Source organism: Podarcis tiliguerta (assembly GCF_965153285.1).
Source record: "Podarcis tiliguerta genome assembly, chromosome: 3".
NCBI lineage: Eukaryota > Metazoa > Chordata > Lepidosauria > Squamata > Lacertidae > Podarcis > Podarcis tiliguerta.
In genome coordinates, this window is record NC_139536.1 from 30,714,408 (window position 1) to 30,738,818 (window position 24,411).

Below are 24,411 nucleotides of genomic sequence, written 5' to 3' on the forward strand. Positions count from 1 at the left end.
CTGGTAATCTAATGTTCTGGGAGTGCCACAGCCAGCCTAAGTACATAATAAAGTGGGGCAGGGTCTAAGGACATTTACTATTTATCCAGAGCTTTTAATCAGCAGTCTGCTTTAAATTCCAAGTTTATATTCGAACATCACCTTTTGAAGGCAGGCCAGTTTAACAGATATTTACATCACCATTTTATAGATAGGGAGGTTGAGGCAAAACAGCGACTTGCCCCAAAACTAGATATCAGTTCAGGTAGGAGTGGATAGAGGCTTCATGGACCTGAAGCCAAACTCTTGATCAATTGAAACATACTCCTCCATTGTAATGGTGATAGTGGAACATTTGGGGGTCAAGATCATGTGCCACGAAAGGTCAGCATGTGAGGTCTGAGAATTTCCTATTTCAAAACCCTAACCCATTCATACAATTCCATTCTTAAAATCCTGAAAACCAGTCGTAGGTTGAAATACTCACCATCAATTAACTCTTCTTTTAGTTTCGTTAATTCCTTCCTCATTTCATCTAAAATATCCTAGAGTATCAGAACAGAATTAAAAAGTCAAAAGTTTTGCCCAAGGCAATTTAAAAGGTATCAAAATTGAAAAAGATTTAACAAGCCTACTTTTAAATTTCAAGTAGCGACACTCCAAATGAAGTGTTTCTATGACCCAGATCAAATTATAATTTCCCCCTACTTTTGTATAGAGCTTGTGCACAGAGAGAATCCAGTGAACACAAGCTCAAAATGTAGAGCTAATTCTTCTCCACCACACAAATCTGGGAATTGATCGCATACTGATTGTTGCATCTATTTGTGGAAACTCAGGGATCTCAGTGGCAAGATAGGCAAGGGTGATGGGATAAGGAAGAAAAGGGTGATTTTGCTGCCTCACTGTGTGCAGAAAACCCCCCTCCCAGAGGAAATGTTATGTAAAACAGGGGCAGTATTGATGCAATGCCTTAAAAAGAAGTGCTTATTTACAATGAAAGTAGCTAAGTAGCAATTCTCTGTCAGATTAGGAGGTATTCTTATCTACTTCGTAACCACAATTTATGAAGCCAGAAACCAGTTTAAGGCCTGTGCACTTTGCCCATGTCCCCTCTGCCATTCATTTAGAGATCCTGCTCATTTAAAACTAGAGTTCCTTATTAAGGTCAAAACTGGGAATTCTGGTTTAATGTCTGTTAATTAACCAGGATATTAAGCCCAGAAGCTTAATAATGTCTGTGGGATGCATGTTTAACCACCTATGTTGGCAGTTTGACAACTGGTTAAAACCTTTTCATTAAAGTGTTTCATAGTGACTGAAGGCAGCCATTTCTAGATGTTTTCTGTAGATGTTTTCAATAGACTACTTTAAGACCTGCATACTAAGCATATTTGTGGTTTTTTTAAAATGTTGTACTTTCTATCATGTTGTACACCATCATGCTGCTCAAATGGCAGAGAAATTATAGAAATAAAGTTTGTTGTCAACCAGAAACAATTAAAGTCAATACAGTGGTACCTCGGGTTAATAACTTAATTTGTTCTGGAGGTCCGTTCTTAACCTGAAACAGTTGAGGTACCACTTTAGCTAATGGGGCCTCCCGCTGTTGCTGCGCCGCCGCCTGATTTCTGTTCTCATCCTGAAGCAAAGTTCTTAACCCAAGGTAACACTGTATCATTAGGACTAGAGTTCTAGTATAAAATATTTACCTGTTTCAATCTGTCATAGTCTAGCCCTTCAGACTGTACTCCATTTGTACTGGGTTGCCCAGAGGATGCAGATTTTGGTCTGTGAAGAACAAACAAACATGGTTCAAGTTAATCATGCTATGTGCCACTTCCACCAGCAATTCAGTTGATAAGAACAGTGATCTACTGCCTACTATGCCTTTACAACTCGCCCCCTGCCAAGTAGTTAAGAAGTCTCATTATTCTGTATCCTTGACTGATGAGCAAACTGCTTCTGCTGGACCTAGATAGACTTTTGCTCAAATTGAAAAATATCAGGAGAATGGCAGTCTGACCATTAAAAGTAGAATGCTGCGTTGTTGATTTTAAATGGAAGTTTCACTTCTGAGTGCCTTCTTTACATTAAAGGTTATATCCTGCCTTGATATAAAGTCTTCAAAGCAGCAACAATATTAAATTATAATTATAATAATGCTTCTCTGTCCTTCTAAAAACACACAGCTAATGGAAGGCCATGGGATGTTTGGTTACGTGGCAAATTAGTGTGTTCATTGCTGGTGAAGCTTGGACCCAAACTTCACCATCAGTGAACAATGGGCTCCTTCTGTCCTCAGGCTTTTGATCTAGTGGAGGAATCCACTAAAGGTATTACTTTATGCAGACATTGTCTCAGCCACCACACCAGGTGCAGCTAGTAGACAGCTGCCCCGGAAACAGAATTAACCTGCGCCTCCATGGACAGATGTGAGTCCAAAATGACCCCATGGCTGCACACCTGGTCTTTAGGGGCAGAGTTACCCCGTTCAGGACCAGGGAGTCCCCCACACCTGCCCCCCGAAACAGTACTTATGTCTTCTTGGGATTCAATGTCAATCTATTAACTGCCATCTACCTTCCAACCGCATCCAGTCACTCACACAGGACCTTCACCACCATCACTAGTTCCAATCTGAGTGATTTTTATCTCCAATTTTTTTGTTTGAAATCATTGCAAGAGATCTTGGGAGTCCTTATAGGTCCCCAATGGAGAAGGTGGTTCTGTTCAATTATGAACTACTTGAAAGAGTCTAATGGAACTGTTTTCAGCAGATGCAATAGAGGCGGCGAAGAAGGTGTTGTTCGCTGCTGCTATCGCCACTTGGTAGGCTTGACGTTGAGCTCTAACCCATGTTCGGTCCGATTCAGAACAATTTTTTCTCCACCAGCGCTCTAGCCATCTCAGCAATTGTTTCATTGCCCTCAGCCTGGGGGAAACACTCTGTAGTGAAATCATTTTTCAACTCCATATTAATGCTGAACTCGTACACAATCTACTACTTAAGCTTGGTATAACTTTATTCTAAATATATTACTTGTTTAATTCCTGAGGGAAAATTGCTATGACAATGTAAAAATTAGTAATTCAATATCAGGCTTTCTTGAAAAAGGAAAGTGACCTCATCCTGTTTTATTACTGATCTTCATCTTTCACTGGATGCTTTGTTATAACAAACAAACAAAAATCTTTAAAGGACAAATAATTGAAGGGCTAAAAGGTATTTGATTCTTCCACTCCTTGGCACAAGATTCATTTGATACGGAACACTATCTATAGCCATAAAATACTTAGGTTTGCATTTTAATATCCAATTTTTAAAAATAAAACTCCTCTGTTCCAGTCACATTGGGGTGGGTGGAGGTTGTACCCTGCAAAAAAAAAGACAACTACCTCGAGATAATGGGTGACTTGCTTCCATTCATTGCACTCGTTCTTTCCCAAGGCTTTCTTGTTAGCTCTGCAGGAGATAAAAATCACTGGATGTTACTTACATACATTTGTTTACTGCTGTATAAAAGTCCTTCTCTGAGCTGTTAACAATAGTACTTTAAAAAGAGTAATCTTTATGAGCTAAGATGACTTGTACAGCTCCAATCACTTTGCGCCTGGCTGTGACATTGAAAAACTTGCTATCTTGTGTACTCCACCCATTTCCCAATAATCCATATTGAATTTTACCCACAGCATGCCGAGCCAACACTTTCAGTAAAAGATACACTGTGACCTGAAAGTCTTCCCAGGGAGACAGAGACAATTTAGACCCCAGCCATTAGGGCATTTTGTTCCTATGTACACCCATCGTACAAACTCAATCATCCTGTGGGCCTCTCACTTCAGAGAGACTTTTTTTAAAGCTCCTGCTAAGAATTTTGCAATGCTGAATCACTGGTTATCATCTACCTCACTGCCCTTTACCTATTTCCTTTCAATCAGTCCTTTAAAAGAAAATATATGCTATATTCCCCTTTAAAAAAAAACTGGTTGAAAGGAAGAGTTAAAAAAGGGAGCCCATATACAAGCACCATTATGATAGGTTAAGATGGAAACAGCTTAAATCCCGCCTGAGGTACGCACAACACACTGAACAGACACCCCCAAACTCAGCCCTCTAGATGTTTTGGGACTACAACTCCCATCATCCCTAGCTAACAGGACTAGTGGTCAGGGATGATGGGAATTGTAGTCCCAAAAACATCTGGAAGGCTGAGTTTGGGGATGCCTGACCTTGAAGAACTCACAAGAGGTGGTGGGCTCTTCTTTTTTGGAGGTTTTTAAGCAGAGGTTGAATGGCCATCTGCCATGGATGCTTTAGCTGAGATTCCTGCATTGCAGGGGGTTAGACTGATGAGGCTTGGGGTTCCTTCCAACACTACGATTCTATTATTCTAGGAATTAAAACATTTCTATCTTAAGAAATTTGTTGCATCCATATTTACAGCAAGCAACAGCATCCAATTAAAAGCTGCAGAGATTGCTATTTTGCTTGTCAAACTAGAAATCTGCTCTAGATATAGAGCTTATGTTGTTACTGACATACTTGATTTTGGAAAGTGAACCTTAAAAGCAAGGACAATGAATGCACAAAATTTGTGTCAGCTATGTGAATGTCACAGTTTTGTACAACTTACCAGGTGTGCTTGTTGAAGGAGGCTTTGAAGCTGAATGCTCTGGTTCTTCCTATTTAAATTAGATGAAAAATACAATCAACCTGCAAGTCTAGTCAAAATTTCCAGAAGTGAGGTGAAATAATCAGATGGAACATTTAAAGTTATTGGGGTTTTTTTAGCAGATATGAAGCACCAAAGCAGTTTTCCCCATTAAGGCAAGTTAATCTCAAAAATTAAAATACAGGTAATTTGCATCTTATGTGAGGGTTTGGTTCTGAGGGTCCATGTATAAACACAAAAATGTGTAAAATCAGGAACCCCCACTCTGCTAGGTGGAAGGCTGCTTACCCAGGTGTGGAAAGGTGGCCTAAGAGCTCTGGCAGGGTCTCAGAGCCCTCCTGTTGCCTTCTCAAAGCCCAGCAAGAAGGCAGGAGGTGCAAGTGCTCTGAGATGCTGCCAGGTAAGCCCACAATCGCAGCTGTGTGGTGTGTGCAAAGCTGTGATCATGTAAATAAAATAAGCATAAGGTGTGAGTTACCTGTAATTTGGTTATATGGTATGTTGCATATTATGCCAGATTAATTTGTCAACTTACATTTTTTTCCTCCTTGGTTTCTGCTTCTGATGATCCCTTCTCAGCAATTCGTCTCCTTCAAGAAGGGACAAAAAGTGAACTCAGTTACTCCTTACTCAACACTACTTGCCAATCTATGGCTTTGCTATCGCTCCTCGGCAGCTTGTGAAAATTGTCCTCATTGAAACAAATGACACTCAAGATGCACTGAAAATGTGCTCACATCATAGGCGCATCATACAGTATGCATACCAAGAATCTGAGGTGTCCATAGCTCTTTGCCATTTGCTCCCGCGATGGGAAAACACACCTGCCAAACCTGTACAGTGAGAACAATATTAAAGATGTAAAAATTAAACTATCATCTTACCTTCTTGCCAGCAGGGCACTCATTTCTTCCATTAAGCCGCTTCCTCCAAGCGGGAGCGGCCCATTCCCACGGCCAGTATCTGTTTTGGGCGAAGCAGAGCTCGCTCCTCCACTGGTATTAGGAGAATCTTCATTCTAAAATTGACAAGGCCCAAGAGTAGAGACATGGACATTATATTGTTAGAATGAGGAGTCAGCTTTTATAGATGGCAACAAAGGTCTGAAATAGTCTGGGGAAAGTTCGAAGTATTTTAATAATTACCGGTAGGTTGCCTAATTTGACTAAGCGAAAGCCTAGCCATGCCCCAGGGCTGAGGAACCTCCAAGCTGTGCTCCTTGTTTTGTTTATTTGTGGAAGCAGCAGAAGCACAGCAGAAGCCTGTCCACCTATCAAATTTGACCTGCAAGGCCAAAACTGGGTTACATCTGAACAGTATCCCATTACAGTCATACCTTGGATCCTGAATGTCTCGGTACTCGGACATTTGGTTCGGTTGGCTCCCGAACTCTGCAAACCTGGAAGTGAGTGTTCCGGTTTGCGAACGTTCTTTCGAACCCAAACGTCCGATGGGGCTTTCGCAGCTTCCAATTGGCTGCAGGAGCTTCCTGCAGCCAATCAGAAGCTGCGGTTTGGTTTCCAAACGTTTTGGAAGTCGAACGGATTCTGTTCAACTTCCGAGGTACCACTGTACAGTTAATTCTAATAAAGTTAGATATAGGCATTTTAGAGACATTGTTGATCGCTGTTCTAGACATTCATTATGAACAGTCTGAGCAGATGAAGACCTTAATTCGAAAGTTAAAATGAAAATGTCTGGAACTGTGCTTACCCGCGATACTTTTCTGAGTTTGGCTCCAGCAAGAGCAGCTGCTAGTCCTGTTAAAGGACGGTGGTCTTCATACATCGATCCCATGGAAAAACCCGCAGGAGGCAAAGGAGGGGCCGGAGGTGGGGGAGGAACCTGGTTAGGAAGGGGGGGAGGTGGTGGGGGAGGCGGCCCCGATGGTGGAAGAGGGGGAGGGGGAGGGGGTCCAGGGGGAGGGGGGACTGCTGGTGGTGACTGGACAGGGCCAGGTGGGAGAGGCGGTGGGGGTGGGGGTGCAGGTGGTCCTTGGATAACACCTAATTAAAAACACACACACAAAAACCAAACAAAAATTGTGACAAAAAGGGAAGACTGTCAGGAAACCAATTCTATACTACATTAAGAAGAAAAAACCTGCACGGTCCCCATGCTGGTTTCAATATCAAAGAAAAACATTCCTTCATTCTAATAGGGACACAATAATAGTAATGAAGAAACAATTCAGCTTGAAATAAAACTACAGTGGTGCCTCGCAAGACGAAAAGAATCCGTTCCACGAGTCTCTTCGTCTTGCGGTTTTTTTCGTCTTGCGAAGCAAGCCCATTAGCGGCTTAGCGCTATTTGCGGCTTAGCGGATCAGCTGATAAGCGGCTTAGCGGATCAGCTGTTAAGCGGCTTAGCGGCTTCGGAAAAAGGGGGGGGGGAGGAAAAAAACCCCGCAGGAACTCGCAAGACATTTTCGTCTTGCGAAGCAAGCCCATAGGAAATTCGTTTTGCGAAGCACCTCCAAAACGGAAAACCCTTTCGTCTAGCGGGTTTTCCGTCTTGCGAGGCATTCGTCTTGCGGGGCACCACTGTACCCTCAAAACTTCTTAAGAGGAAACAGAGATGCCACAAACAAAATTCATGGGAATGTTTTGAGGGACTTGATACTGAGCGGCCTTTGCACAACGTTATCAAAAAACAAAACAGACCCCTACCTTAAAGACAGAGGTAGAACATGATGTACACAAGAAAAATCTATGCATAGAAGCCCAATGACAAAGGAAGAGCCTGCTGGATCAGATCAAGGACACATTTAGTCCAGCACTCTGTTCACATGACGGCCAAATGTCTATGGGAAGCACATAAGCAGGACAGGAACACAACAGTACTCTCCTGCTCATGATTCCCAATAACGGGTATGGAGAACATATAGCCCTTGATGCAAGTAGTCATTGATAGCTTTATCCTCCATGAATGTATCGAACCCTACTTTAAAGCTGTGCAAGTTGGTGTCTATTACTACACCGTGTGGTACCAAATGCCATAGTTTAACTACGCACTGCATCAGGAGTGAGGAACTGGATTCAGCTGGTGGGCCAAATGCTGGGTTCTCTCACTTGTCAATCATCAGACAGCACTATGATATCAGGTGACCCATTTACCTCTGTATTCAAGCCCAGACAAGTGCTGCTTGAAGTTACCAATCAGCTGATCAACTCTGGCGGGAATCTGCTGGCTATGGAGTTCCCCATGAGTAAATTCATAGTGCAGCCAACTCCAGTTGGTTTGCTCTCACCAGCAATCTGATGATCAGTAGTGACAGGGGGAGCCTCCCTTGGCAGTGCACTTTAAGATTCCCCAGGTGTGCACTGGCAGGCACATTTCTACCTGCCCCACACTTGACATCACAGATGATGTCAGATGTGAGAAAGATGGGCATGGTTTGCTGGGGAGATAGCAATGAGGGGGAAACTGGGAGCTGTACTAGGAAGTTTCCCATGCCTAAACTAGGCGAATGAGTAATTAGTTTTGTTTGTCTTTAATCTCCCAGGGATCACCTTCACTGGATGATCTCAGGTTCTAGAACTAAAAGAGCAAGAAAAACTTGTCTATTCCCTTTTGTACACCTCTATTATGCCTACCCCCTTTTCACCAACTAAAAAGCTCTAAGCTGCTCCATCACCTTCATCATTTTGCCCACATTCTGCACCTTTTCCAGTTCTACTACATTTCTTCTTTATTTGTATTTATTGAATATATATACTGCCCTTCATCTGAAGACCACAGGGTGGTTTACAACATAAAAACACAAAATACATAATATAAGAAAAATAAAAAATACCCTCCTTTCAAGGTGATGATCACAACATCAATAATGTTTGTATCCCCACTATAAGTCTAAAGAAGACAGGCCTAAATTCCACCAATTTAAGCAAACCTAAGACAAGATACGTTATACATTTGCACCTCATGCCCGTGCTTATTTCCAGAAATATTAATACAGCATACATTAGTGAGTTAGAAGACTTTTAAACGTTGATGGAATGAGTAGTTTTGCCCCACCGCCTGGATGAAAAATAAGATTTTTATTTTATTTTTTAAAAAATCCCTAACCAAGGGTGGTCCACAATTACAGAAGTAAATTTACTATGAAATGCAAGTTGATTTTCATCTGTCCTTGCAGTGGTGGAACACCTCAAATCAATAAAGGGTTTCCTGCTCCTGAGTTGTGAGTTATTTAGAGTACCAGACTCTTTAAAATGTTTAGCCCAGACTGAGGGAAACATTAAAAGGATCAATTCATCTTGTTATAAACCATATTTGTATCACATTAAGTAACTGCCTTTGGGTTCCTCAGAAATTTCAGGTACATATTAAATCGATGCAACACCTGCAATTCCACCTAGCAAAACTCTTTCAGCGGACTTCCAGAAATGCAAAAACAAAAACAGAATACACTATTTAAATTTGACTGAAAAAAACACATCTCCGCTCTTCAAAGTTTCACAATTCCTCACGACATTCTGCTGAACATTTGCTGAGGGTATTAAGATCACTGCAGCTTTTCAACATGCTAATTCAAGTTTCAGGTGCAAATTAGTCTTGAGTGCATTCCTGATTAGTTAATTAGTAGCAGTAACAGAAACCTTACCCTGCTGGGACGGAGGAGGAGGTTCAACCGGCTGAGAGGCTGTCTGCAAGACTGGCTCAGAAGCAGAGGAGTCTCCCAGCACAGAGTTTAGAGAGTTCTCAACAGAGGCAGGGGGAGCTGCAGAGGGAGAAGGGAGAACACTAGGCTTGGATGAGGGAGTCGAGGCATATGGGGAACTTGGAGAGGAAGCTTGAGGTCCAGAGAGCGAGAGAGGCTGAAAGGAAGGTGGCGGCGTTGGACCAGAGGTAGGTGGCGAAGGTGCTGGATAATTTGCCAGTTCTGGAAGACCATTGGGTGCAGTAGGGGATGGGGACAACTGGGAGAGTTGAGCGGTTACTGGAATGGGGAGAACAGGCTTTGGGCCAGTGGCTTTGCCTGGGGGGCTGCTGATCATTACAGGAGGAGAAGGGGGAAGAGGTGCAAAACTAGAAGCAGACCAAGTAGTGGACTTGGTACTAGGGGGCAAAGGGGCTGGGGGGTTCACGGGCGAAGGTGGCCGAGAATTTTTGTTTACTTGACGAGGAACTGTGGCGTAATGCGGGAGGACGGGGTGAAAGGCAGAGCCCAAAGATGTAGCAAAACGTGACGCAGAGTGCCTTAGCGGTGGTGTAGGGGGAGAAGAAACCGATTGTGCAGAAGTCACATTAGCATAATCCGGAGTAGAGTCTGACATTGCTTTAGCATATGAAGGAGGTGGTGCCGAAGGAGGCTGGCAACTGGAGTATTCAGGAAGTGAAGTACTATACGGGGAGTTGTCGTAAGATGGAGCTGGACAGAAGATGGAAAGCAGCAGCAAAGGCAGGATAAAAGAGGAGAGAGAGAAAAAGGGAGCTAATGAAGCAACAAAACCAGCATTCAAACAAAATGTATAAATGTAGACTATAGTTAGTACCAGAGGATTAGGCACAAGTAAATTACTGTTAGGAGAATTTATACACTGTCAACAGATGCTTCCAATTTTGCCATATATATTTGTGCCAACATTTGAATTTACAAGCACATTCTGGAAACGCAAAAACAACAACAATGCCCAAACCCCTCCACTACACAGTAAGTTCTCAAAAGTAATCAGCAAAATCAATTGGTTGGAATCAAGTGAAGTGATCTTAAGAATTTTTTTTAAAAAATACTACTGAATGACAATTTCAGCATATGAACAGTGCAATCCAGTGCGTTTTCTGCTCAGATGTAGGCCCCATTGGCATGATTTAGGTATCATTTTAAATCGTAGTTAAAGTTAAAACTATGGTTTAATGTGAACAAACAGTGTGCTGTTGCACAGTCCTTGAAAGTCCCTGCTGCACTCCTCCCCAACACCTTCAACAAACCCAAGGCTGGCTTCACATTACATGTGAATTGAGACTAGCAGCCTGTTCCTCTCCCAGCAAATCATGAGCAGAAGACAAACTTTCTTCTTGGCTTGAGAGAGAATCAACTCACAGGCATGGGATAGCATGCAACATACAGCCAGCCACCCTGCTCGTTCACATTAAAGCATAGTTTCATTTTAACAATGATTTAAAATGGTTTCTGAACCAGGCCACAGAGTTCAGCGAGACTTGCTCCCAGGTAAGTGAGAACAGGATTGCAGTTGAAAGCTCACACTTCATCAACAGTAAGTAGAAACTATGCCCCAAAAGTAAGAACTGCATGTGAAACATGAGAAATTAGAAAATTGTTCCTCAAAAGTGACTGGCTTATACAAATTTCCACTTTACAGATCGTTCATTCTTCAAGCAAATATTTTATTAATTAGAAACAGGAAATACAGTAAACAAAAGTAGCTGAGAATTCAGGATTGCAAATAGCCATTTGCCTGCTTGCCTTTGTCAAGCAAGAACTGCCTCCTGTTTACAAGGCAAGGCAGAATCAAGCTTCAGGACATTGGAAGATTAATCAGTTCTTTTAGAGTGCTGATGTGCCACTTGCGGCTATCAAAAATATTTGCAGGCATGCTAGTAAAAAATGTCGGCTAATAATTTTTGTGGACTTATGAGCAAATCTGCACAAACCAAGTCTATGTTTATTACACTGAGAAACAAAATATTTTACACAGCTCCAGGCATTGCCTGCATATGCTATTACACTAGCTTCATTCAAACGAGAACAAATACAGGAGAGGAGATCAGAAGCTTCCTTTTCCATTTTTTATTAAGTGCATTTCAGTGTCTCAACTGAAGCCTAAACTGTAATTAAGATTAACTAAAGTTAGCCAAAACCAACCAGCTTCACGAACTATAGTTTATGAAGTTGGCTTGTTGCTACTAACCATAGTTCCTCCAGGTTCAGACAACATGGCAAGCTGTAGTTAATCAAATGCAAAAGCAAAAGCTTCTGAACTCCTCTCCCATTTACACTGTAGAAGAAAAGCGCTCATTCCCAGGGAAAGCAGGGCTACTGTTAATGTTATGTCCAAACAAGAACATTGTGCTGTAATGAGCTTGCATCCATTCCTGAAGTTCTAGGTTTTATACTCAAGAGTGATGCACATTTCCTGAGCCATTTGGCCTCAGGAAAACACACACACACCGGCCTGCACTCCTGTTCAGCAATGAAGCAAGTCCTATGCTGTAGATTTATACACAAGTCTCTGAGGCATATAGCCTTGGAAGAATATAAAAAGAATAATGTCACATTCCCAAAAAAGAGATGACCCAACTTTCTGATCACGTAAAACAAAAAAATATAAACAGTCAGGCATCCTAAGCATTCTGTGCTACTCTATCATAGAAAGAACTATTGGCTGGGTCATATTTTATTGGATCTGTTGCACCAATGGTCAGTTTATATCTCATATTTTATTGGTTGGTCTTTGGAAACAAAGTAAGATTTTGAAAGTTTTTCTCAAGTTAACCATTTATCAATGTAGTCTCTAACAACAACAACAATAACAACAACGAAAGCCATAGCTCTGCGTTCAAAGAAGAACTAACCGAAGAATACAGATCCATCTTTGATCCAAGTAATTTTGTACAGTGACTCATCTAAAATACTATCCATACAACTTGCTAAAAGACTCTTGCAAGACTCTTTGCACGAGGTCTGCCTACTGACATTAAACTCTCATGCCAAACATTCAATTACGCAGACAACTGACGGACGTCAATGTCAAAGTTTTCTCGCAATTACCAAGTTTGGCTAGTAAAACTGCCAGAGAACTTGGCCATCAAATCCCTAGTGTGCTTATGGTTGGAGCCACACTGAGAGAACGAAATCTGCCCGATATAAGCAGCATTTCTCAAGCACAACACGCCTCTCACCCAAGTCCTGAAAGGTAAGGGACATACAGGGCCCAAGCTGCAGGTAAGGTTACAGGACAGGATAGAGGAGGCTAAGGCGGAGAGGAAAGGGAGGACAACAAGAGGGCAAGAACAGAAACAGAGCCCAGGGTAAGAGGAGGATTTAAAGTTCTGGCAATGGGATTAGCATTAAGGGACACGGATTCTGAGTTGTGAGAATCTGTAGTTCTCTTAGCACAGAACTCTAGGCTTCCTTCTTAAGTGATCAATGCAGGATTTCTTTCCTAACTGATGTTATATAAACTGCTTCTTAAAGATTAACAGAAAAAAGAAAGAAGGCTCAAAAACACCATCCTACACATATACTATTTGAGAAATACAGAAAGTTTGGTTGCTGGCAATAAGGTTCCAATTTTGGGAAGTTAGTTTACAGGAAAACGGGAAATAAGCCATTTTAATACGTGATTACTTTGATCAATTTCATCACGTTAACAGTTCAGAACAACACACTGCAATTCTTACCAGCGCTTGACAGTTTTCTTTCTCTTTCCCATTCCAGCTGCTCTCTTTCCAGTTGGTCCTGGTGCTCCCTTTCTTGCCTTTCCCATTCTGCTCTCTCCTGCTCCTGCCTTTCCCGCTCTTGCCGCTCTCTCTCCAGCCGCTCCTGCCGGTCTCGCTCTTGCCGCTCCCTCTCCAGCCGCTCCCTCTCCAGGTGCTCCTGTTCTAGCCGCTCTCGCTCCAGCCTCTCCTTCTCCAGCCTCTCGCGCTCCAGTCTCTCTCGTTCTAGTCTTTCCCTCTCCAGCCTCTCGCGCTCCAGTCTGTCGCGTTCCAGCCGCTCCCTTTCCAACTCCTTTTGCCGTTGCTGCTCCTGCAGCTGCCTGCAACAGAGGAAAACAGGGAGTGTTAAAATGAAGAGCCAAAACCAGATTAAAGGCCACCTGGCTACGAACACATACACAGCGAGCCAGTGTGTGAACATAATAATCAGTGTTGGAAACTCAAGATATATAAGCTAGACACCAAACGGTTCCTTAAACCAAGGTTAAAGTAAAGGTAAAGAACCCCTGACAGTTACCGTATTTTTTGCTCTATAAGACTCACTTTTTCCCTCCTAAAAAGTAAGGGGAAATGTGTGTGCGTCTTATGGAGCGAATGCAGGCTGTGCAGCTATCCCAGAAGCCAGAACAGCAAGAGGGATTGCTGCTTTCACTGCGCAGCGATCCCTCTTGCTACTCTGGCTTCTGAGATTCAGAATATTTTTTTTCTTGTTTTCCTCCTCCAAAAACTAGGTGCGTCTTGTGGTCTGGTGCGTCTTATAGAGCAAAAAATACGGTAAGTCCAGTCGCGAACGACTCTGAGGTTGTGGTGCTCATCTTGCTTTACAGGCCGAGGGAGCCGGCGTTTGTCCGCAGACAGTTTTTCCGGGTCATGTGGCCAGGATGACTAAGCCGTTCTGGCGCAACGGAACACTGAAACCAGAGCGGTGCACGGAAACACCGTTTACCTTCCTGCAAAAGCAGTACCTACTTTTTTGGGGCAAGATGGCTCTGAAGTCTTATTTTTTTATTGTCAGCTAAACATCTGGCTAGTTCAGATGACAACCTTGAGCAAAGTTAAGAAGTTTGAGAAGTTAAAAGTAGAAAAGTCACTTGATCCAGGGACAGTCCACATATATGTTGGCCGACTCTGACCTCTTTTTCTTAATGGTGACAAAGAGCATTCATAACGTAAGAATATTCTTCACAACTGTGACTGTGAGCAAGCTACAATAATTAACTATAATACTGTTCACTGCTCCTGCTCAGGCTGCACAGAAAAAACCATTTTGGTTCCTGAAATTCATTCTGCTTGTGCAGATAAAATATGACTGACAGAATTCTCCAGGATGTGGTATTAAGTGTGTGAAAACAGTCAAGATCCCCAGACATGCACCTCCAGATGGTGGAGATGTCAGGTGCCATCCTGGCACCTGGTCACCTTCACTTGGTCGCAAATGGTTGATAGACAGGTGCAAAATGCACCTGACACGTGCTTAATTTTGAACACAGGTAATAATTTATATCCCACTCTTCAGACAATAGACTTCTTACTTAATTTGCATTTTTAGCTTGCCTGTTGATCCAGAAGCACCCCCAAGGAAGTTTACGTAAATAATAATAAAAAGTTACTTCTACCCACATGGCACTGCTCTCGGATAGCTTTCAAATAATGAATCAAGAATTTTGGTAGACTTTAAATGAGGCAATTACATGCCGGAGTGATGCAGGCCCTAGTCTACCTGGCAAAGATGGAATTAGAAACTTCCCTGTGAAAGGAATAAGGGTGACAGACAAACAAGAAGCTTTAGTTGTGGCAATATAGGCTTTCAGGGGCCTCATGGGAATGGCAGGTCTTCTTAGTTGGGAGAAAGACAGGAGAAAGGAAGAAGGTAACAGGTGGACAGTGGAAAGCAGACAAAACTTTGTGCTGGGGGTGGAAATGCTACTACAGCACTGAGAAAGAATTATAGATGGTGTCTGTGAGGGGAGGAGAGCTCCAGAATGTCTTAGAACGGCAAACTCTGACTGCTACCACTAGGTGGAGCTCAAATCATGGAATACAGTAATAGAATCATATAATTGTAGAGTTGGAAGGGACCCGGAGTCCCACATGACGTAGTCTTGCAAGGCACAAGAGAAGCTATATAAAATATTGCACAGGTAACACCTTACTGCCACAAAGATGTAAATTATATAAAACCACTCAAGTTAGTTGTAGTGAGTATGGTAATGGGTGATAATTTCATGCATACATGTTGGGAGCATCCATTTTTTGAGCCATTTTGGGGGTATGTGTGTCTTAAATAGATTATTTCCTGTTATTACAGACATGCTAATATTATGTTCCCCTGCAGCATATCTGAAGTGAATCTAGCACACCCTAAAGATAAGGTTCTTATTGATTTTTTTAAAAAAATGACTACAAAGTGTCATGACAGCATATCGGAATATCCTGGCACCACTGAAGAAAGCACTTTTTTTTTTTTGCCGGAAATTCACTGGCCTGATAATGACTTTGGAACAGGAATGGGATTTTCAATGAACTATTGCAGAGATTTGTTCCCTTTTGTTGCTTACTGAAACAATGGCTAAAAATACTCAGAATAATGTATCTTTTTTTGCCTGATGATGCATATACATTGTTAATAAATTAATTAAAATCTCTCTCTTTTTGCTAAAGACTATTTGCTGTATAACATTTGAGGTCCTGATATCCATGCTTACAGAGACACAGGTGCATGCCCGTTTTTCAAAATATACTACAGCAAACTGATGCAGCCATTCCCACATTACAAATCTGATCTTGGATAAGAATAAAGTGATACATGTGAAGATAACACTAAGACATCCAAGCCAGTCTCTAAGGTTGACTGGTAACTACTACCCTTTATAAAACAACTCATGAGCAGCACCACAATTTTAGGGGTGTTTGCATATAAAACACTGGTTCAACATCCTTGCAATTGTAATTTAACGCTCTGTGCAACAGTGGATTTGCACCACCATATACACCAATTTCCTGAAGCAGCAAATCTTAGCATCAAGCCACTGAAAATTGAACCTATTACAGCAAACCTGCTGGATACCTCACAGTGATTTGATTTGAAAAGCAAGCTCTGTTTTCTTCACATCAGAAGGATCACCCAACAGAGGGCAGTAGAGATTTACAGCTTCTACACATTTGTATCATTCTTCATTGTAGTTCGCCTCAATTCCCAAACCAATTTAGCTAGTTTTAACTTGTTCCCTTTTAATCTGTGCATTTTAAACTTTTTCAGTTTTAAATTTTGCTCCAGCTCACTTGGAATCACAATGACCCTTCTCATATATAGAATAACAGCACTTACAACTTTAATGTCGTTAGTAACTTTTCTTTTGGAATTTTTGCAGAAGATAAAAGGGGAAAGTATCATATTCAACTATTATAGTCCCAAGGTGACTGACTACATTCACACCTGCTTAGTTTCAACAACTCTGCAGCATCAGCACTCCCCAAGTCCATTCATTAAGACTCCTATCCTGTCATCTTGTTAGTTCAGTGCTTAAATTTCCAATTAATGTTTAAGTTATTGCTGCCATATCCCCGAACATGCATTATAAAACCATAGATTTAGCTTCAGTTCATGTGGAAAACAACCTCCAAGCTAGCTAATTAGCAGATAGAGATTATTCCAGCTGAGGTTCTATTAATTTACCCATCTCCTGTTTTCCCTTTGGGAAATGATTTACTTTTGTTTAAAAGATGCATCTCTCCATAAATACAAGCATTCGACTGACATAAAGAATGGTGGGCTAGTTCTGCCTAAACCTACCTCAAATATTGTTTAAGTAAGAATGAATGACCCTCAGGTACTTGGAGGAAGGTTAGGATACAAATGCAATAAAACTCTACGCGTGGATCCAATGAAGAAACAGGATGAGTGGAAAGGCCTTCCCTTAATCTAGAAGGGAAGTTCCTGATTGATATAAGACAATTACCCCCTCCTTCTACAGTCCCCTGTTGCATCTCATGCCATTTCAGAAGAAATCCCATCTCCCTGGCAGTGTAAGAGGCTGCAACACGATGGGAAAGCCCCACTCAGTTAAGTGCAACTCATCTTATTGTAAAAGTTGGATGCAACCAAGCCTGTCAGTTTTTCAGTTACTTCCTAAGATTTCAAACCCTAAAGTGTTGTAAGGAAAAAATGTAGGATAGTGAAATTCCCTTCACAATAATGCAGAATCAATTAAAAGTGATTAGGCTTGCCCCTGCAGTTAAGGAACAACACAGCTAATCTCATAAATCTACCTTTTTCTTTAGAGTGTTCTTTCCACTTACGTCCAGGTTAATATATTAACTGCATTTCATTTATCAAATTAATTTATTTACTGCATTTATTTACTAATTTATTAACTGCATCATGTCCCGGAACTGGTCTCTGGGTGTCTTCCAAAGCAAGGCAAAACACTTAAAACTGTAACCTAAAATCATAACACAATCTGCAATTTAAAGCATGATTAAAAGTATACTTCAGGTTACCAGACCCTCCGGGTGTCCCTATTTTCCAGGGACAGTCCCAGATTTACAGAAGCTGGTTTCTGATTTGATCCCAGAATGTCCTGCTTTTCCTTAGTGAAGACACTGGAAGAGGGGAGGAAGATCCAAAGAAAATACGGGCGGCGACAAGGCCGTAGGGACAAAGGCAGGAAGATACCCTACTGCTCTCCTCCCACTAACACACACACACACACACACACACAGACAAAAATATAAGTAAACAAGGCTTCTAACGTAAATGTATATTTCTCTCTGGCACATGCTGCAGACCACACCCAAGAGGGATACAGTCGTACCTTGGTTGACGAACGCCTTACCAGTCGAACGTTTTGGTTCCAGAACACCGCAAACCTGGAAGTGAGTGCTCCGGTTTGCGAACTTTCTTTTGGAAGCCAAACGTCTGGCAGGGCTTCCGATTGGCTGCAGGAAGCTCCTACAACCAATCAGAAGCTGCACCTCGGAAGTCAAACGTTCTTCTGGGACTGATTCTGTTTGGCTTTCAAGGTACGACTGTACACAGTTCTCGACTGTACACAGTTCTGGTTATCTTGTGAATGCCCACAGAAGGAATACATGGTTCCCTGACCCCCACCCCAGTTATAAATCTTTGGGGTTTTTATTGTCTTCATGTGGAGAAAAAAATGGGAGAGGAATGAGCAAAATAATCCACCACTCTAACTAAGCCATTTCTGTGGAAGGGAGATGCTAGAGACTGGTGTGGGACCTGCTGGTAGTATCTTTCATTGACTGGCTAAGCAGAAAAGATGGGCAGAAGCATCTGGGAAGCCTCTTAGTAGGTGGAAATGTATTAATAATGACTGTGGGTCAAAGACTAGACCTTGGCTTTGGAGGGTCAACAGAGAAGCCTTCATTGTAAAAGCTTGACCCTTCTTTTGACCAATGCTGAAAGGGAGATAAAAATGTTCTATTAAAAAACAGTTTCTTTCTGTTTCTTTTTTCTTTAAGTCACTAAAGCTATTTTTAGTGTCCTACTTTTCTCTTCTTTAAAAACGCAAAAATAAATTCCTGTCCCAAATTTCTAAGGAATGGAAGTAGAGTAGCTTTTTAAAAATGGAAAACTTATTTAACATTTTACAATTACTTATTTTCTTGATTAAATAGCTAGTTCAGGTTAATTAAAATACCTATTCTCATGATTAAACTATCTTTTAGCTGCATTATACTCAAACTAGGCTAATATATCTCAAAAGCCAAGTAAGGAAATTCATACTTCAGAAGAAAAACATTTACAACTTGAAAAGCTGATCCTCATTTGCTTTTAATATCCCTTTAAAATATCAGCTTGGCAGATCTTTAATCTTTTCTTGCATGAAAAGAATACAAACTGTTTTTCCTGGTTTTATATTGTCAGTGTTGAAATATTCTAGACACAATGGCACAGGGGGAATCTTCCTTACCTATCAGTACTAAGAAGGATACCATGCTAACTCCTAAAATATACTAGGAGTTATTGTTATATTAGCAACAATATTTCCATGCTGCCCATAGCCAAAAATTTTCTGGGTAGCGTACATAAAAATTGCCATATTATTATATGAACTGGGGAGGTGGGGCGGGAATCACGGCAGGGATTGAGCACTCCACAGCTGGAATGCTATCAGAGAGAATGAAGGCCCTTCCTCTCACAGTCACCCATCAGGTATCACTTGGTAGTGACACTCTGCAACTTCACTGTCGAGGTAGTATATGGGAGGAGCCAATGCTTCAGGTAAACTGGCTCCAAGCCATTTATGGGTTTGAAGGTTAAAAACAGCACTTTTAATTGGTTCCAGAAATGGACTAGAAGAGTGGAGCTGATAAAATATTATAAAATATATTCAAAATGCTGACTTCTAGTTAACAACCTTTCAACCCTATACTGGACCAACTGAAGTTCCAAACGCATGCTCAAATACAATGCATAATGGTAATTTAAACTATTGTTGACTCCACAACTGATTAATCTTTATTAGGCTCAACAAAAAGTCACAAAAATGTGGCAAACTTTTGAGTTGGATCAGACTGCAAGATGAGCATATCTCGCCTAGGGTGCTACAGTTATCAAGTTGCATTGCTAGGTTACAAGCCAGACTTTATTTTCTTAAACAATGTGGAAAACGGCCATGACTGCTTTATTCCAGTAGTTAAGTGGAAGGCACGTACGTTATCTGTAGTACCTGGGAGGGACAAACTGAACCTGCAATCCCCATTCTGGAACTAAGTCTACAAGCTTGCCTAATAGCTACAATATATAGCCTTTTAAAAAACAAAACCTTTTCCACATCCCACCAGACCTGGATTTCTGCAACGTCTTACAGATATAGTATTCTGGAGAACTTGAAAGTTTGTCACATTTTTTGGTGACTTTTTTGGTTGGTCTGAATGAAGGCATTGCCCATTTGGAGTTGTTGTTTCCCCCCTTATGTGCCTTTAAGCAAACTGCTGTAGAAAATACTGACGTGTTACTGAATTCAGGACCTTCAAAGAAGTTAACAAAGGCAACTTCAACCAAACTAGCAAGCAAGCTTACAGAAGTTCCTAACCTACTTTATTACTGTACCTGTCTACACACACAAGTTTTAGTGATTTTGCCTCATCTACAGCCTGAGAGTACCAACACACACACTCTCCACTAGTCAACAAATATTTCTTGCCTGATCACCTGAAAGCGCTTTTGAGATGTCACACATGGAAAGCTTATTTAAGAGCTTGAAGACTACCTAAAAATAGAGTCAGCATTGATTTTTCTGGGCAAAAGTGTAATCAGCATCTTCAAAGATTAAAGTCACTCTGGTGTCTTAAAAGTCATTCAAATGCTCTTTTGAAATGTGCTAGTTTGGTTGACTAAAGTTGTTTAAAGGTAAAGGTAAAGGTACCCCTGCCCGTACGGGCCAGTCTTGCCAGACTCTAGGGTTGTGCGCTCATCTCACTCTATAGGCCGGGAGCCAGCGCTGTCCTCAGACACTTCCGGGTCACGTGGCCAGCGTGACAAGCTGCATCTGGCGAGCCAGCGCAGCACACAGAACGCTGTTTACCTTCCCGCTGGTAAGCGGTCCCTATTTATCTACTTGCCCCCGGGGGTGCTTTCGAACTGCTAGGTTGGCAGGCGCTGGGACCGAGCAACGGGAGCGCACCCTGCCGCGGGGATTCGAACCGCCGACCTGATGATCGGCAAGTCCTAGGCACTGAGGCTTTAACCCACAGCGCCACCCGCGTCCCTACAAAAGTTGTTTAAAAAATAAATAAATACTGCAGGATAGGTTAGGAATTTAAAAGCACACAGTAACCAAAATGTCTTTATTTACAGCCTCATGGATTAGAATCATCAGCCAAATCATACATTTCCTATATTATCCTATATTATCAAATGGATATCAGCCTAGTTCAACAGTTCCTAATGTTTTGGGGCCTGGGGGCACATTTGAAAATCTAAGAAACTGTCACAAGCACCACAAAAAGCCCATTTCACAAAAGAAAAGCTAGCAATGCTCAGAAACCCTCCCCTTCCAACAACAACAAAAACACAGGCAAAATACCCACTAAACACAGACAAGCTCCCCCCACCCAAAACAGAACAGGCAGTCACTCCAATAAATTCAAAAAACCTATCTAATTTTAAAATTAAAAAATAAAAATTAGAAGGGAAAGGGTACACAGTGGGCACCTGGAGCTGTCTGAGGGTGAAAAGTGCTCATGAGGTCCCAGATCTAGTCTATTATTTTTAAAAGATGTAGAGAATGCTGCTGTACGCACAGCTAAAAAACTTGTTTTGGTTACATACACCCATATTCAAATGCTCCTGTGATACAAAAATGCCTATAAATTTACACAGAGACAAATCCCCCTCAAGTGATTTTCAAAAGTAATACTTCTAGGTATTTTCATTAACTTTCATTACATGAAGCCAGCTAGACTTTCACTAAGTGTGTGGAAATGGGTTAAGAGTAATTCAGCTTCTTTGGAAAAATTAAAACTGATTACTTACAGCAGAAGCCGGTCAACCTTTGGTCCATCATACCTCTGAAGGATAAGTGGAGGCCTATACACTTTCATTGTTTCTGAAGTCTGTATACTAATTCTTACAGCTGCCCTCTTTATAAGCATAGGCATGCAGTAATTACTTTATTTATAGATATTAACTCAATCAGCTACCAACTGATATAAGATACAGCAACGGATTTACATTCATGACATTCGCACCCCTTCTAGCTGCTATATTGACATCATGAATCGTTTAAAGATATATTATGAACTAATGCTCTATTTAAACACAACAGTTAGGATCTTTTATTCTGAGAATCTTAAAATGGGGTTCCGGATATTATATTCAACGGAGAATGCATTAGAACTGAACAAGTCCAGCAATTATTTTAGCTGTTTGTTGCTATCTGTGCAGGTGTCAACCATCCTGAAAGACTCTAGAACAGCAGAAATCAATGAGGTACCCTCCAGATGTTTTTGGACTACAACTCCCCGACCAGCACGAAGGCTTGCTGGCAGTGGCGTAGTGTGGGTTGTCAGCACCTGGGGCAAGGCAAGTAATTTGCGCCCCCCCCCCCCGCTGCACTGTCCCTCCCCCAGATAGTCCCTCGCTCTCTCTCCGCACCGCACCGCATGCCTGGCACCCTCCCCTCCAGTGGGCGGCGACCCGGCGGCTCAGATCGGATTCACACAGCCAGCACTGCAGTGAGAGAGAGAGAGTGAGCCAGGTAGGGGCAGAGAGCTGCGAGTGCGAACGCGCCCCCCCCCATGTTGCGGCCGGCCCCCCCTGCACCCCCCACGCTACGCCACTGCTTGCTGGGTGGGACTGGTAGTCCACAATTCCTGGAGAGCACAATATTGGCATGGGCAGTAGCTGCAGTGATAGCCAAACAGGAGGCAATCCACATTTGACAAATATTTACTTCACATTAAGAGAAGTGCTGTATGTGTACAGCAACAAATGCACAATCTAAAACTATGATTCACTAGTCTGATCATTTCCTTACTTTCAAACAGTACCCATACTTTTGTGCTTACAAAAGAAATAACAGCAACAAGTTATCATTTAATCCCACCCTCCTGTCTCCCTAGAACATATTCTTATGCCTGAAGCACCCCTTACAGATCTATTAGTTACTATCAGTGCTCAAGTATTCTTATAAGAACTTCCCACCTCCAAAATGTTTAATATCAGTACCCTATAATTGCTAGGTTCTTAGCCTATCCTTGATGGACATCTTATAAATAAATCCCATTAAGTTTGCTGGTGCTTATAAGCGTATAAAGGATGGCTGCCTTTAGCACTTTAAAGAAAGCTGAAAATAATACAATTAAACCAGCAGTTCCCTTTGGGAATCTCCTTTTAAATACCTAAATTCCCTGTTTCCCTGCTCAGACTTCTTCTTCTTCTTCCTTAGTATGCTGTACCCAATTCCTTCAGAACTGCTTCATAGGGTCTGCTTTCTAAACATGTTATCATCTGTGTACATTTCCAATGAATCTTTTCCAATTGTTGAAATTAAACTTAAGCTCAAGGAATCATTCCAAAACCCCCCAAAAAAACAAACTAGCATGAACAACTTGGGAAAGCTGCCTGTCCTATATATCTGACTGGGTGACATCACTGTATTTCTTACAAAAATGGCTCCTGTAGGCCATTTTGCACTTCAAAGTTGGTATTGATTGTTTTATATATTTCCTCTAACACTAAATATAAGACTGCAAAATGCAGAAAGTTAAAGAAAGCAATATAATAACAAGTATAATTCTATTAGGTCCATTAACATTAAGTAGTAAACCATAGCCTTGGTAAAATGTAGTTTTACAACAGAAACAAAACAAAAAAAAACCCTCTATAAAGAAATACATCAACACAAAAATTACCCCCCACATATTTCTGTTTATTAAACAATGGCTTTGTGTAATGTACACATCTTGCCCTGCAGCTTAACAAAACACAGTGTGAAGCCAGTTTGGGGGTGAGGGTTGTCTTATGAACCTTGGTTTGTTTTAACTAGGTCTTGGCAGTACATGTGAACCCCATACCCATCATTAACCAAAACCACAAAACTATGGTACAAGAGCAGCTGGAAAACAAACCAATGTTTGGTGACATAAATCATGGTCTGTTTGATCACCTTGTTAAACCATGGCTTAAACAAGCAATGGCTAGGCATCAAATGCAAAATGAGCCAATCTGTGTGGAAATATACATGTCTACTCAGAGAAGGCCATGCTGCACTTTGTGATGTACTATGAAAAGCCTCACATGAACAAATATGTATTTATTAAATATCTACATTGTGCTTCATCCAAGGATCACAGGGTGGTTTACAATATAAAAACACAAAAATACATACCATAGTACTAAACAATAACTGCCCCCCCCAATAAATACTTGCCCAATCACCATCATAATAGTACTGTTTTATGCAAAACCACACTAACCTTCTCTGGATTTCTAAATCTTCTTGTGATGGGCCATTTTGCACCTGTGGGGGAAGCTGTGCATTTTGTCGAGGCAACGTTGGACCTAGTAAAGCAAGTTACACTTCAGCTGTTATGCAAAAGTCACATGTCAAGTCCAATAAGAAAGCAACTTTCAATTTTTGACTACTTATTAAATTTCCAGCAAATAGCCTACAAAATATGCAAAACAAACTGAGCATCACTATCAATATTGCTCCACATCTTTTCAAAATGTAAACTGATATATTCAGCAGGAATATGACGAGTGTGGAGAAAACACATATTTATAAACCTTTAAAAGATTCCAAAATTTTAAAACAATTCTTTGGGAAGCAAGATTACCGTATATAAGTATAAGCCGACTTTTTCAGCACATTTTTTATGC

General features: G+C 41.4%; 1 protein-coding gene across 22 annotated transcripts in view; it reads right to left on the bottom strand.

Moving 5' to 3' along the window:
• ENAH (ENAH actin regulator) overlaps positions 1-24,411 on the bottom strand; it is a 146,482-nt gene that overhangs the window by 3,834 nt on the left and 118,237 nt on the right. For 11 of the 22 annotated variants that reach the window (XR_014509756.1, XR_014509759.1, XR_014509760.1 and 8 more), the window contains 10 exons: positions 24,006-24,090; positions 13,023-13,378; positions 9,262-10,029; positions 6,369-6,661; positions 5,540-5,673; positions 5,191-5,245; positions 4,617-4,665; positions 3,379-3,445; positions 1,692-1,770; positions 467-524 (listed from right to left, as the gene is read on the bottom strand). Coding sequence is in view for 14 of the 22 variants with exons in the window: in XM_083434435.1 (XP_083290561.1) it covers positions 467-524; positions 1,692-1,770; positions 3,379-3,445; positions 4,617-4,665; positions 5,191-5,245; positions 5,540-5,673; positions 6,369-6,661; positions 9,262-10,029; positions 13,023-13,378; positions 24,006-24,090 (1,944 nt within the window). In the remaining 8 variants the exon portion in view is untranslated. Of the gene's footprint in view, positions 1-466; positions 525-1,691; positions 1,771-3,378; positions 3,446-4,616; positions 4,666-5,190; positions 5,246-5,539; positions 5,674-6,368; positions 6,662-9,261; positions 10,030-13,022; positions 13,379-21,561; positions 21,710-24,005; positions 24,091-24,411 lie in introns of those variants that run through there. The other 11 variants (XR_014509755.1, XR_014509757.1, XM_083434441.1 and 8 more) reach the window with 3 other exon arrangements.